General features: G+C 43.3%; 1 protein-coding gene across 1 annotated transcript; it reads right to left on the bottom strand.

Annotated features, from left to right (window-relative positions):
- Window positions 1-687: 687 nt before the first annotated feature.
- LOC106593170 (homeobox protein unc-4 homolog) lies at window positions 688-6,427 on the bottom strand. The gene is made up of 3 exons (XM_014184503.3): window positions 6,014-6,427; window positions 5,047-5,222; window positions 688-2,247 (listed from the first exon to the last, which is right to left on the bottom strand). Exons 1-3 carry the CDS (start codon window positions 6,273-6,275, stop codon window positions 1,060-1,062), a joined length of 1,626 nt encoding a protein of 541 aa, XP_014039978.2. The 5' UTR covers window positions 6,276-6,427; the 3' UTR covers window positions 688-1,059.
- Between the last annotated feature and the right edge of the window lie 4,956 nt (window positions 6,428-11,383).

Here is an 11,383-nt window from a genome sequence, read left to right on the forward strand (position 1 = left end):
ATATGCGCAGACACACACATACACACACAACCCCTCTCTCTCTCTCTCTCTCTCTCTCTCTCTCTCTCTCTCTCTCTCTCTCTCTCTCTCTCTCTCTCTCTCTCTCTCTCTCTCTCTCTCTCTCTCTCTCTCTCTCTCTCTCTCTCTCTCTCTCTCTCTCTCTCTCTCTCTCTCTCTCTCTCTGCAGCTGCCTGTGCTATTATTTTCCAATTTCAATTTGACAACCCCTGCCTTTCATGCTAATTCTATTATTGTAGGGAGTTTATGTGATTTGATATCACTAGAAATCGCTCATGTATAATAACCCTTTGGGCGAGGAAGAAAAAACCAACCCCGGAAACCTGCGGTAGCCGGTGGGAAAATAATTACTTTCATATCAAAACTCAGCAGGAGGCGCGAGGAGGCGCGGGGGCGCGCACGGTCCTATAGCCCCCAGCCCAATAACCTCATTTCAACGGGGGCCTTTCAAATGAATAAATTTGTTAAAGCAATAAACACAAACAGCCAGTCGGACTTTACTAGAGAGAGAAGGGAGATGTATCCGCTATAAAACCCACAACAACAATAACCCAGCGCTAGCCTACCACCAACGGTCAGGCCAACACCAGTCTGATATATCGCCAAAATAATAAAGGCTAAAACACCGTTCTCCTGTCCCTGGTTCAATGGTCCTCCAAATAACAGGGATTTCATTTAAACAAGAACTTTATTTATCAAAATGTTTACATATATAAATATTTTTTTTGTTATACTTTCTCAAAAGAAATGTACAATGTTTGAGGATTTTTGTTGCTTTTCTGTGTTGAGATGTTTTGTCTTTTTCTCCTTTTGAAATAAACATTCATGTAAGTTCAGTTTGGAAAGTAGTAGGGAATACAGCGCCGTCTGAATCTATCAGAGAATCTGTTCCAAAAAATAGAACAATAGAGTAGGTCTGTCTGATATGTTTTAAACGGTGTCTTGTAGCTTTGGGAATGTTTAGATCTAGTCTGTGGCCGAGCAGGGTTGGTTGGCCTATTTTTAGTCTGTCTCTGTTTATATAATGCTTCAGCACCAGCGTTAGTCCATATCCACGTCTTCTCCATCTGTCCCGGGCTCCTCGTGCTCCGCCTGACTCTCTGGCTTGGCGCCAGAACACCGCAAGGGCTCCTCTCCAGTGGGCTCCCTCTGGCTGTCGTGAAGGTCCGTAACTCGTGACGAACCGGGTTGGTCATCACCCTCACGGCTAGCGTCACTACCCGTGCTGGACTGAGTTGAACTGGTTCTCGTTAAAGTCGTTTGAACTGAAACAGAGCTCTGGGGTGGGGGGGAAACGGAATCTGGACCGTTATTGTTGTAGCTTCCCTGCGGTGCTTCACTCCTGCTCCTGTCCACACAGTTACTAACATGATTGTGGTGTAGGGGTTTGTTTAGGCCCAAATGAGCCAGATGAGGACAGTTGATATAACCTGTAGACTCACTAGTCACACATCTCTGTCCCGGGTTAGGCCCACTGCTGTTGTTGTTGTTGTCCTGGCACAGCCCGGTTTTCAGGGCCGTCTGTGGGACAATGAAGCCCAGTGGCTGATGGGTAATGGGGTACAACAGGAAGTGACCCTTCCCTATCAGCGGCCTCTGATTGGACAGCGAGCTGAAGTCCAGCTGTGGTTTGCGGCGAGGTGTGGCGTCAGAGAGAAGGCTCTCCACGCTGAACGGGTTTAGTTTCTGGAGGCCTGAGGACCTGGAGCCGCCAAGTCCAGGACCATGCGTACTGCCTGGGGACACCTGCTCCTGGACCCCAGCTCCCGGTCCTATCTCCCCTGCGGTTCTTTGGTTGTTGTGGTGGTGGTCGTGGTGCTGGTTCTGGAGGAGACCAAACCGGGGGCGTGTTTGGGTTTGTTCACAGCTGGCTAGTTCCGTTTGGTGGTGGTGGTGTCGTCCTCCCGGTCCAGAAGGAAGGCTCCCGTTACAGTTGGATGAAGGCTGCTGCTCATTGTCGGTGATCTGTGACACACCGCTGTCGCTGTCTGACCCGCCGGGTGTGTGGAAGAGGTCACCGGAGAGTAACTTGTTTTGAGACTTCAGCAGTTTACGCTCCTGTTTCCGTTTCTTTTTCTCTGCGCGCTCCAGCTCCCGACGTGCGATCTCCTCCGCGTCCATGGGTTCTCCGCTGCACGTGGTCGGGTGGGAGTTGTGGGCTGGCCGCCCCGGGCCTTTTTTAGTGTTCTCTTTCTTCCTCCATTTAGCGCGCCGGTTTTGGAACCAAACCTACACACACACACGCACACACACACACACACAGACACACACACACACACACACACACACACACACATACACACACACACACACACACACACAAACACACACACACACACACACACACACACACACACACACACACACACACACACACACACACACACACACACACCACACACACACACACACACACACACACACACACACACACACACACAGGGAGCCAAGAATGGGGAAATTGGTTTTGTTAATTTTATATGCATCTTGTTAGGGTGAATCTCTCTCTCTCTCCTTTTCTCTCCAAAGTCATGTAAAACAAGACCACAGATTGAGTAGTGAAATGAATTATGGCGCAACTTGTTCCACCTACTAGCTAGAATAAAATATTTGTTGTAATAAAATGTATTAATTGTATTGTATTGATAAAATGATGAATAAACTGATATAAAATGTATATCAACCAATAATATTATGTAGATATCCGTGGCAAAAATAACAGCTTTAAATCAAAATATACCAAAACCACATCATTCTGAAATATTGATTGTTATTATTATTGTTATTATTATTGTTATTATTGTTGTTATTATTATTGTTAGCTAAATGACAGACCAGAGGTGCAGTTTGTAGTATTTATAAATCCAACCGGATCAGAACTCACTAACAGACGAGTCCATGTTGAGAAACACTGAGACCCCAAAGAAAACAAATATAAGTTAAGGGCCCCCCCCCCTCTCTCTCCTTCTCTCTCGCTCGTCTTCTCTCCCACCATCTCTCACCTAATTACGATTAAAAACGCAGCTGAAGCCCGTAACACAAACATACAATGCGGCCAAGATATCCAATAACAGACGCCAGTCAGCAAATAGGCCTAGTCTATATTACACACCGACACACACATCACAACTTCTCCTCCGATCCACAGATGCGCCTTTCTAATTGTCAACCGAGAGTCAGTGTGATAGCTAATTCTCCCAATTACGTTTAATTCTACCGTAGATAATTCGGCCTATCCCTCTCAGTTCATCCTGCCTCCGTCTCCCTCTCCCCCTCCCTCTACCACCGCTCGGAGACCAGCTTTCCACCGCAGTGTGCCAGGGGGACTCGCCGCCTGTGAGCCCACACCGTCCGGCCTCACAGCACACACAGCCCGCATGTTCGGCGCTGATAACGCAGGGAGTTAGCGTTGAGATTGAGAAGTGGGCTGCGTGTTTGTCACATAATGTGGTGCGTCGACGGCAACAACATGACAATAGCCGTGTTTCTTATGAATTTGTAATGTTGGGGTATATCTCCGCGTGCAAGAACCTGCTGCCGATAAAGAAGCAGTAAGCAGCTTGGAGGAATAATAATCTGTGGTTTAAAGGAGGCGAAATCCCCAAACAAGATACACACACACACACACACACACACACACACACATACACCAGAGAGCCATGCTCGTTTAGTTTTACAAGGAAATACAACAACTAAACCAAATCCCCCCAAAAACACCAAGCCAACAGCATTCCTGCCTGTCTACATTTCCACCAAGTTATACCTCAATTAGTAAACACATCAAATAGCCACACCACCATTAAACACACAAACAAATCTGAGCCTGGTGGGGAAATGAAAACGATGTCGTTGAAAATAGGCTTTTTTACTTTTGCATTGATATTGTGGAGGACGTGTCGTTTATAAATCGGCCTAAAAAGTGTTGTTAAATAGAGAGTGCGTTTTGTGCAGCCTATAGATTTATCCTACAGGAATGAAGTAGTAGCCTATGTTATCGCTGGTCTACAGCTTTATTCGGTCCCGGACAGCCATGTCAATAAAGCCTGCTCATTATGGTATTAAAGGGATCGGCTTCTCCTTATATCTGACGAGCAAAAAATTGGACTAAAAGTCCACACAGTGGTGTTTTTACAGCACTTCCGTAAACAGAGTCCTCTTGGTTATCCAGTAATGAAACAGCGTGCTGGACAAATTACGGGTTACTATTTTGTTGTCGGGAATATTTGTACTTGGTTCAGACTGTTTTATAGATGATTTATTCATGAACATTTAGTTTTAAAATTTTTATTATTGGAATACTATATTAGGTTTAATAACAATAAGACAAAACTATACTAATATTAATAATAATGCTTTTCATATTTATAATAATGTAGGGCTATTTAATCTTCTAGTTATCTTTAACAGCATAACAGAAAATACAAATTGTCTTGATTTCAATATCAAAATAGAAATGGACATGAATTCATAGCCCACAAACTAAGCCTCTACAAATTCAAATAAACGAAGGAATAATATTTTTTTTTTACCAATTCACAATTTATCTTAACAATTAATAATTTTAAAATGCAAAAACAACCGTGATATAAGAGATGTTATTATTATTATTATTATATATATATATATATATAGTGTTCTGGTTCATTCAGTAAACAGAACTGTGTTTTTATGACCTCATAAATCAATACTGTATGTTAATGCATAATTCAATAGGTATTTTATTGATGGGCCTATAATTGACAAATAGCTGCCTCACTAATACCTCACTATGAGGATTATTGATTAAACCGAACACACAGCTATAGAGGCCTGGTTATTACAAACTTTAAACCAAACTGAGATAATGCTCCAATTAGCCAATGAATATTTTTGTTCTCGCGCATAAAATACACATTCGAAGAATATTCCTCAATAACGTAGTATTACATTTCAACAACAAAACATGGCACTGATAATAAAGTGAAATTAGAAATGTATTTTAATTAAATGTGTTTATATTTTTTTTGGGGGGGGGGGGGGTTTGTTTACCTGGACCCGGGACTCTACTAGGTCCAGCCGCAGCGCGAGCGCCTCCCGCATGAAGATATCCGGGTAGTGGCTCTCGTTAAAAGCTTTCTCCAGCTCCTCCAACTGCCAACCGGTGAAATTGGTCCGCGTGCGTCTCCGTTTGCAACCGGGGCTATCCTTATCTGGGTCCCCCGAATCTACACAGCAACGGTCAGAGAGAGAGAGAGAGAGAGAGAGAGAGAGAGGTGGTAGTGTCAACTGTCGACATGTGGGCTCGGTAAACAAGTCAACGACAACAACAACAACCATCTCTCAGCTACATCAGGTCATCGTGAACTAAACGGTTCAGTAAATTGCTTGTTACACAAAGCATCGATGAGAGTTCAGAGAAATGCTGAACGTGTGGTTTGTTGTTTTCTCCTGCTTGGGTTGCTGAAATACTACAGGACACTACAGTGAGTTGGGATATAGACGCTTCCATTTCCATTTCAGGGAGTCTAGTTGGAGTGGTGAGTTATTTGGCTGTGCCGAAAATAAGAAATGCATATTTTTTTTAATATAACTTCATTATTTCTGGAAAACACTAGCCATTTTAAAAATGATAATTCATCAATTTAAACAGCAGAATGGACTGTGTTTTGTTAGGAAATTAGCACTTGCTTCGCGTTGTTTTTTTCTTCTCATTCAATACTTGGTTGTAATTATGACATAATGAATCAAAAATCGATAATAACATTTGAGTTGAACATTACATTTCAGAGTTTATAAAATAGCCCTGCTATTTTGAAAATCGAAATAAAACAAGAGTTTATTTTAAAAGCCCAACTAAAGAACGGTCCTACGCAAAGCTTCACCATTAACAAGATGCCATATTTCCATGGAAACTAATATCACTCTACGGCCAATAATATCAAACCAATATTTCCAGACGTGTATCACTCCTTTCTCTCTCTTTCCATCCCTTCCTCCGCCCATCCCTCCAACCTACCTGAGAGTTTGTACTGATTATCCCCGTTAATCCCGCAGCCAGAGGAGAGTAGAGGACCGGAGCCGTGTACCACCGAGGCCGAGCACGACCCGTTCAGTAATCCGTCTATGGAGAAGGGTACGGCGGCCGCGGACTGTAGCTGGTGACCGGCGAGCTCGTAGACGTGGTGGTGTCCCAGGTGGTAGGGGAAGCCAACACCGACCATTCCGCCCAGAGAGCCTCCGAACTGGGCGTGGGGGTGCTCGAGTATCCGGCTGTCCATGCTACTGGCCCGGACGGTGGAGGGGCCGAAGTGAGGCGTCTGACCGAGGGAGTGTGGGTGAACATGCAGAGCGAGGGAAAGGAGAGGGGGATGAAGCGAGAGAGAGAGGAGGGAGGACAGAGAGAGACAGACAGACACCGACGGAACGCAGCTGTACTATAAAACAGGAACAGACATAGACAGTGAGTTTTTACTCCTTTACTACCAGACATCACCCCCCCCCCCCCCCCCCCTTCCTGTCATCTTCCCTCTCCTGCCCCCCTAATTAGGCCTTCCGCGGCTCGGGGAGTTTTGGACCAATAAGAAACGCTAATGGGTCGGGAACGTCACGGGCGTGGTTATGGCTCGTGTGTGAGAGGGAGAGATGGAGAAAAAAAAACGTTTTTCCATATCGATTACTAATTACACCTGACTTGGGCCTCCACAAACAATATAAACCCTGTCACAACATGGACATGGGGAGGCTGGGGGAGGGGGGGGGGGAGTATAGCCAACTGATTGAAAGGCTATCCATTATAAAACAGACGGAAAATTATGTTTTTCTTTTTCTACCTCCCACACATCTCTCATGTGTTCTTCAACAAACACATCTAAAACAGGAATGGTCGCCAGCATCGTGGTGGTGGTGTGATTCTGTGAAAGCGAATTTAAGGAAACGCGTTTAGTCTATCTCTCTCTCTCTCCCCTACCCCCCCTGTCTCTCCACTGCCTCTCTCTCAATTACATTTTCTCTCCCTCCTTCCCTCTCTCCTGCCCCTGTCTCTCTCCCTCCTTCCCTCTGTCTCACCCAGTGAAAGTGATGTTTTCCGATTACATCCTTGCTGAGCACCAAGGAGCTTCATCATCCACCCTTTCCCCGGCTGTCACGTCAGCGTTTAAAACTACAACCGGCTGTCACGTTGCGTTTAAAACTACAACCCTCTCTCTCTCCTTTTCTCTCTCTCCCCTCTCTCTTTCTCTCGGTCTCCCCCTACACTCCACCACCCCGCCACTAAACACACACTCGCGCGCGCGCGCACGCACACACGGGCGGACCCACGCACCGATGCACACGCACCATTACTGTTTTTGAAGGTGATTAGTTGGTTGGTGTGCCGTAACATTCCGCGTCCTTGTGTTGATTTTTCACCCGGACGCTGGCGCGCAGCAGCAGAACATACTGTAACAGAATCACAGGGCGTTGAGTATCTAGTAGCCAGCTGTAGGAGACAAGGTTTGAAGCGGGAAATTCAAACTACTCACTGAAAAGTTACACTGATTTTCAGGATTATTTAGGCTACGATCTTTGAACTGCCAGTATAATAATTCGTTCATTTGTAAAGTTCTAGAATAAAAAGAACATGGAGAGAATTCCGTTTTTCTACATGGTAGATTCTCCTCCATAACCCGTTTCATCAATGAATGAAATCTGACATCTGCTCAGTAAAATAAGAGATATTTGTTCAGTAATCATTACCTTGTTGTACTGTTTGTCCTAAACATTTAGTTTGAAATCATTACATGTGCCAATGATGTTGATAAGAGACTCAGAGTGACATGAAGAGATATTAGGAAATTAGATATGTCCAGGTGTATTTACACAACGTAGCCTTATAAGGAGAGAGAGAGAGAGAGAGAGAGAGGGAGAGATTATACATATAATGATAAACGTGTCGAAGGGGGACAGATTTAGCCCGAGGCGATAACTGCTTCATTTTGTGTTAGATTTCTTGACAGAAAGCCACCCGTGCTCCTGAATACAGAATGGTAATCAGAGACAAACGCATAAGTGCCCCCCCCCCCCCCCCCCCCCCCATAGGTGGAATTGCCACCGGGGATTGGGGACATGTCCCCCCCAATATTCAGAACAGGTTGATTGGTCCCCCCCAATAATTTATTTAAAACAACATTTGTCTGGTGCCCCAAAAATAGCATATGAGTACGTCATAGGTAATGTCAACGGGTAGAAATGCCGGAAATTTGATTTAACAGTCGACTTCAGGCAACAACAAAAAACAGTCCAACTCCTTTTCTTTCTCACTTTTCAAACAGAAATGGGGTGTCCCTTCGGTGGTTCGTCAATGTGTCGTTCTGGTCATGCGCATCACAAACGACGTAGCTAGTTCGTTAGCTTAGCTAGCCACTGTAGCTATAACCAGTAACTACTCCAGTATGTGTTGACTTCATTTCACAGGATTTGTTTTTGGACGAAGCTGTAGAGATTGTTAAGAAAAGGTACTTCTGTCACCAAATATCTTATTCATTTATTTTTGTTTCGTTTTTAAGCATTAAATATCATGTTATGGTGGTTTATTGATCAGTTATACTATTAAAAAGCTGTTATCTTTGCCTTTTTGCCAAAAAGTGAACCATTAAAGTAACATTTCCTTCCAAAAAAATTGTAATTAAGTATGTTAAAAAGCATCTTTTCGGTCATTAAAAATAGTAATGCCAGCTCATCCTCCTCAGGAGGATGACATCATCCTCTATGAGGAAATAGTAATACTTTTTTAAACAGTCCGTTTGAGATACAAGTTTGAGTTGAGTTTTTGGAGTGTTTTTTTTCTCTCCAATATAATGCTTTGGCCACAAATACGGGTATAGGATGAGCCAACAACATTATTTGGGAATGGGTTAACAGAATTTTAACTTTTAAAAGTGAGATTTTCACTGGACAGTTACTTTAAAACTGCTACATTTTCTCTCAGTCTCATGGTAAAATGTGTAGAGTAGCAGGAAATTAGCGTTAAAACTGCAAGATTGTTTCTCTGCCCCATGGAAAACTCTGTTGAAATGCAGGAAGATAGCTGTTTTCCTAAACAAATACTGAATACTGCGTTTTCAAAATAACATTCCATATTACCCTCTATATACCCCTCTATATACCCCTCTATATATCCCACTATATACCCTTATATTTATCCCTCTCTATACCCCTCAATATATCCCTCTATATAGCCCTCTATATACCCCTCAATATACCCCTCTATATAACACTCTATATAACACTCTATATACCCCTTTATATACCCTTCTATATAACACTCTATATACCCCTCTATGTACCCCTCTATACAGTGAGGGAAAAAAGTATTTGATCCCCTGCTGATTTTGTACGTTTGCCCACTGACAAAGAAATGATCAGTCTATAATTTTAATGGTAAGTTTATCTGAACAGTGAGAGACAGAATAACAACAAAACAATCCAGAAAAACACATGTAAAAAAATAAATAAATTGATTTGCATTTTAATTTGGGAAATAAGTATTTGACCCCCTGTCAATCAGAAAGATTTCTGCTCCCAGGTGTCTTTTATACAGGTAACGAGCTGAGATTAGGAGCACACTCTTAAAGGGAGTGCTCCTAATCTCAGCTTGTTACCTGTATAAAAGACACCTGTCCACAGAAGCAATCAATCAATCAGATTTCAAACTCTCCACCATGACCAAGACCAAAGAGCTCTCCAAGGCTGGAATGGGCTACAAGACCATCGCCAAGCAGCTTGGTGAGAAGGTGACAACAGTTGGTGCGATTATTCGCAAATGGAAGAAACGCAAAAGAACTGTCAATCTCCCTCGGCCTGGGGCTCCATGCAAGATCTCACCTCGTGGAGTTGCAATGATCATGAGAACGGTGAGGAATCAGCCCAGAACTACACGGGAGAATCTTGTCAATAATCTCAAGGCAGCTGGGACCATAGTCACCAAGAAAACAATTGGTAACACACTACGACGTGAAGGACTGAAATCCTGCAGCGCCCGCAAGGTCCCCCTGCTCAAGAAAGCACATATACATGCCTATCTGAAGTTTGCCAATGAACATCTGAATGATTCAAAGGACAACTGGGTGAAAGTGTTGTGGTCAGATGAGACCAAAATGGAGCTCTTTCGCATCAACTCAACTCGCCATGTTTGGAGGAGGAGGAATGCTGCCTATGACCCCAAGAACACCATCCCCAGCATCAAACATGGAGGTGGAAACATTATGCTTTGGGGGTGTTTTTCTGCTAAGGGGACAGGACAACTTCACCGCATCAAAGGGACGATGGACGGGGCCATGTACCATCAAATCTTGGGTGAGAACCTCCTTCCCTCAGCCAGGGCATTGAAAATGTGTATTCCAGCATGACAATGACCCAAAACACACGGCCAAGGCAACAAAGGAGTGGCTCAAGAAGAAGCACATTAAGGTTCTGGAGTGACCTAGCCAGTCTCCAGACCTTAATCCCATAGAAAATCTGTGGAGGGAGCTGAAGGTTCGAGTTGCCAAACGTCAGCCTCGAAACCTTAATGACTTGGAGAAAATCTGCAAAGAGGAGTTGGACAAAATCCCTCCTGAGATGTGTGCAAACCTGGTGGCCAACTACAAGAAACGTCTGACCTGTGATTGCCAACAAGGGTTTTGCCACCAAGTACTAAGTCATGTTTTGCAGAGGGGTCAAATACTTATTTCCCTCATTAAAATGCAAATCATTTTATAACATTTTTTGACATGCATTTTTCTGGATTTTTTTGTTGTTATTCTGCCTCTCACTGTTCAAATAAACCTACCATTAAAATTATATACTGATCATTTCTTTGTAAGTGGGCAAACGTACAAAATCAGCAGGGGATCAAATACTTTTTTCCATCACTGTATACCCCTCTATATACCCCTCTATATACCCTCTAAATATCCCTCTATATACCCCCTCATATATCCCTCTATATACCCCTCTATATACCCCTCTATATAACCCTCTATGTATCCTTCTATATACCCCTCTTTAAATCTCTTTATATCACTCTATATACGCATCTATATACCCCTCTATATAACCCTCAATATACCCCTCAATATACCCCCTCATTATACCCCTCAATATACCTCTCTATACACCCCTCAATATACCCCTCAATATACCCCTCAATATACCCCTCTATATACCCCTCTATATACCCCTCTATATACCCCTCTATATACCCCTCTATATACCCCTCCATACTGTGAAAATATTCAGACCCCTTTACTTTTTCCACATTTCGTTACATTATTGACTTATTATAAAATGGGTAAAAAACATTTCCCCTCCTCATCAATCTAAACACAATACCCATATTGACAAAGCAAAAACAGGTTTTTAGAAATTG

This window comes from Salmo salar, chromosome 02, assembly GCF_965601325.2.
Source record: "Salmo salar chromosome 02, fSalSal1, whole genome shotgun sequence".
Classification (NCBI taxonomy): Eukaryota; Metazoa; Chordata; class Actinopteri; order Salmoniformes; family Salmonidae; genus Salmo; species Salmo salar.